The 4,511-nt window shown below is 26.2% G+C and overlaps 1 protein-coding gene across 1 annotated transcript in view; it reads right to left on the bottom strand.

Moving 5' to 3' along the window:
- The window catches only part of LOC101241059 (ras association domain-containing protein 4), a 42,284-nt gene extending 38,021 nt beyond the window's left edge, over positions 1-4,263 (bottom strand). Inside the window, exon 1 of the mRNA XM_065795806.1 lies at positions 4,067-4,263. Coding sequence (XP_065651878.1) covers positions 4,067-4,221 — 155 coding nt within the window. The 5' untranslated portion in view covers positions 4,222-4,263. The remainder of the gene's footprint in view (positions 1-4,066) is intronic.
- Positions 4,264-4,511: the final 248 nt, after the last annotated feature.

Genomic DNA, 4,511 nt, shown 5'->3' with positions numbered 1-4,511 from the left:
AAAACATTAAAGACTTCAAAAATAAATGGATAAGAGCTACCAAGAAAGTCCAGCTGAAGACTGTGCAAAAGCTGATGTCAAGTGTAAAATGCAAAGTGCGTGCGTTCTCACGAAAAAAATTTAACAAAATTTCTTAAGTGAAATTTAAGAATATTAATATATGTACTTTCAAAATTTATATAACATTTAATATCGAAATACCGAAATACAATAGTTAAATAAATATCATCTAAAATGTCCGCGCAGATTTTTTCTGGTACATGTCTTAGTCGCAGAAAAGGATGAGATTTAATTAAATGACGAGTAACACAAGATTGAATTTTAGTAGATGGCACAAGAGACGCTAGCTCTTTAGAGCAGTTTATTGACTAATTGTTTTGTTCCTGATATTTCGTATGGTTCCTAGTATTTTAGAAAGTTATTTTACTTTGTGTATTTTATGTAGCTTCTGGTATTTAGTTATTAAGATTTTTACTTTTTTTTTTTACCCCCCCCCCCCCCCTAAGGTTGAGGAGACCACTACAGCAAAGAGACTACAAATTTTTTGTTGTTGTTGCTTACTTTACTTATTTACTTGACTGATTTATTTACTTTTTCCCTAGTATTTTGTACTGTTCTTGATGCTTCATATAGTTTCTGACATTTTGTATTTTTGTTTATTTTACAATATAGTTTCTAATATCTTTTTATCAGGTTTTAGGTCAGGTCAAGATCAGGATTATTATAATCAACCTGTGTAATATATAATACAGTATAACCTGGTAATATGTAATTTAATAGAACCTGCCACATTTCCTACTATCTTGCAAAACTCACATTTAAGCGAAGGCTAGCAGTAGTTAACCTTGACTGAAAATACTACCTTGTCTTAAAGCTCTTAGTTAAGTAAAAGCTACAGTATCTAAAAAAAAACACTTGAATGTAAACTGCATCCAACTACTATTTTATGGAAGCCTTGTAGCTGAAGACTTTAGGGTTAAGCTTAAAAATTTCTCTTGAGCAGCCTCGCATCTCTTAATCATCTAATAGACTTGTATAGATGTTTGTATAGATGTTTTGTATAGAAGTTTTTGCAGGCCTTGTTACGAGATTTCGCTGCGTAGAGAAAACGCGTAACGCATTTCTAAGTAACTCAACTCATCAAATATATTTTGCATCGTAGAAGTTATATTGTGTCACTCGCGTCTTTTCAAGTACCGCATTGTAATTAAAGTTATTTTATTAACGCGTTAAAAATCAGACAAACAGTTTGTTTTTTTCTCACTATAACAAAAGTTACAAATAAAATCTAAGTTCTTATTTAAAAATCATTTTTATTATTTTTTTCAAGTATGAACTAAATTTTATTTTGATAATAATATTTTTTTTCATGAAACGTAAAATAATGTTTGTTTATTTTCTTATGATTTTACAGTTGGTTTTTGGTTATTTTATTAACTGTTAATAAATTTTTTCTTATTTAATATGTGAACTCATTTTAATGTTTTTAAACAAGAAAGAGTTTTTTTTTGTTGTTTATCAGTTACCGATAACATATTCGTGATCATAATTTATTTTCATAAATTAAACGAACGTCATTAAATCTTTACGTTATTGAATTAACAATAAACAAAATATCTTATTAATAAAATATTTACATCAAAATAAATCGTGCATTTTTTAAACTATTATGACTAAAAATAAATTTTATATTTAAAAGAAATTTATATATTTAATTCCTTAAGATTCCTTAAAACACTTTATATATTTACAAACAATTTTATATATTTACAAACACTTTATACATTTACAAAAACTTTATATATTTACACATTTACAACTTTATACATTTACAAAAACTTTATATATTTACAAACAATTTATATATTTAATTCCTTAAGATTCCTTAAAACACTTAATTTTTTTTAACTAATTTTTAACAACAACAAAAAAATTATTTAACAAAACTGTTTCTTTAACAAAAAATATATTAGTTTACAATTGCGGTTAAATGCTTTTACTTACGACTTTATTTCTTCTGAATAAACTTCACGTTAACGACAATCAAAAGATAATTTAAATATTCTAAAAGATATAAGTTTTTGCGTAGCGCAAAACTGCTGAACGCGTAGGCAAATCGCCTTTTCGCAAGCAAAATGCGAGCTGCGTAACGCTTCTTAACAAGGCCTGTTTTTGTATAGAAGTTTTTATATAGATGTTTGTATAGATGTTTTTCAAGTTTCGTGTTTTGGAGTTATAGAGTTGAGAAAGGGTTGTAACCACAACTAAAAGAAGCCTCCTTGACTGTAGTGGCCTTCATTGCCTTGGGAAAGTGAAATGAAATAAAATTTAAAAAAAAAGATGTAAACCAATGCAACTGTTTCAATTATCTTCAAATAAAAGTACCTCTCTAAAATTTATTATAATGATTCCGAATCAAGTCAAGCCCAGCCCTCTATAATAAATAAAATCATATTTATATTACCTACAAATATTAAACATAAAAAGTAATCATTACCATTTTAAAATTACCACCAAAATTTTAAATTTACCTTTTATTGGGTGAGCGCAAAAACAACTAGACACTTGAGTTTTTAATATTTCAATAAAAAATTAGACTGTTTACACACAAAGAAAGGATGCTCTATGAAAAGAACACTTTGGGCTTAGAGACAAAAGAAAATTTAGATAAGCTTTGAGACTAGCGTCATTTAAGTCTTACACAACTTTTCTAATCAGATGCAAAAAAACACTTTTTGCAATATTATGTGGAATGTCTTTTCCACATAATATTGTAAAAAGTGCATTTTTTTGATGGAGACTATTATAACGAAAACAACCATGAGAATTTGTTTCCTCATAAACTTTTGTTATATTTATTATAGTAAAGAATAACAGAATCATCTAAAAAATTTATTATAAAAATTTTATTTTTCAATGATTTTTATACCGTGTAAAGCTAATTGATAATCTGGTGCAAAACTTGTGACCATGGTAATGTAATTTGTTGAAAGAATTGCCAAATCGTTCAGGTATTGAATCTTTAATTTATTCAACCTAGAACTTCAATACTTTTAAATCAAGATTGTGGGAAACAGTAGTGTAAAGAATACCAATTTAAATTTAAAAATTGTTTAGCTTGATAGCATGAATACTTTTCAAGCAACAGTTATTTTTCATAACTCACTTTTTTGAATTTTTAAATTGACTTTTGGATGATGTCTTTGTTTCTCTTTTGGATTTAGGGATGGAAGCTTTTATTCTTTTTCTTCTCTTTCAGGTAGAGACTTGTTCTACTTTAGATTTTCCTCTTCTTGCACAGCTGCTTCTTTAATAGCAATCATTTCTTTTATTATTTCACTGGAACAAGGGGAAAACCTTGTATAGTGTCATTAACAAAAGCAAGTCTAACATTTTATCTCTCATAAATTGCTCTTGACATATATTATATTTAAAATAAAATCAGGCATGGTGGTCTAGTTTGTAAACTCTTTTCATATAGGTATCATTCTAAAATAATATTTGTTCAAAATCAAATAAAGCTTAGGGAAACCCTAAGCTTTATTTGATTTTGAACTCTATAATAATCCCTATTAGTAAATACTATGATCTACTACCAATAACTACTATTAGTAAATACTATGATCTACACCACAAAAAAATCGCACAAAGAAAAGATTAAACAACTCTAAAATGTTTAACTCAAAACCAAAGTATGAGATTTATAATAAAAAACAGAGATTAAGGAGCAGCAAACAAACTGTATAAAAATGCTTTAATTTTTGAAATTTAAATATTACAACAATTACAAGCATACATCACAAAAAAAAGAAAAAACAAAAAAACACAGTAATCTCTTAATTATTGATATATTTCTATTATTTGGTTTTTGTATATATCAGACTCTACTTGCAGCTCAAATGCTACTCACCCATAAACTCAGTTTCAGAAAATTTAAAAAAAAGTTACTCAAAGCTTCACACATAAATATTCAATTTCAATCAATTAAAAAAAATGTAACACAAAAATAACTATGAACTTTAAACAAAAAACTTTAAACCTCATTTAATAAAAAAATTTATCATACTTGGGTTCAATAGAAGGTTGTTTGGTTTTTTTTACAGCATTAGGTGAAGTTGGTGCACTCGTAGAATTGAATGACTTTGATCTTTTTACAGTAGCAGAGCCATTTTTTTGCTTTAATTTACGTTCAACAGCTGAAAGTTGAACTGGAGTCGGCATTTTTAGAAATATTAGTACACTAAATACTTTATTAGAGTATAAAAAAAATATTAGTACACTAAATACTTTATTAGAGTATAAAAAAAATATTAGTACACTAAATACTTTATTAGAGTATAAAAAAAATATTAGTACACTAAATACTTTATTAGAGTATAAAAAAAATATTAGTACACTAAATACTTTATTAGAGTATAAAAAAAATATTAGTACACTAAATACTTTATTAGAGTATAAAAAAAATATTAGTACACTAAATACTTTATTAGAGTATAAAAAAAATATTAGTA

The sequence above is a fragment of the Hydra vulgaris genome, chromosome 04, assembly GCF_038396675.1.
Source record: "Hydra vulgaris chromosome 04, alternate assembly HydraT2T_AEP".
In the NCBI taxonomy this organism is placed as follows: Eukaryota; Metazoa; Cnidaria; class Hydrozoa; order Anthoathecata; family Hydridae; genus Hydra; species Hydra vulgaris.
The sequence above is the reverse complement of the archived record's forward strand: the minus strand, read 5'-3'. Positions and strand labels throughout refer to the sequence as shown.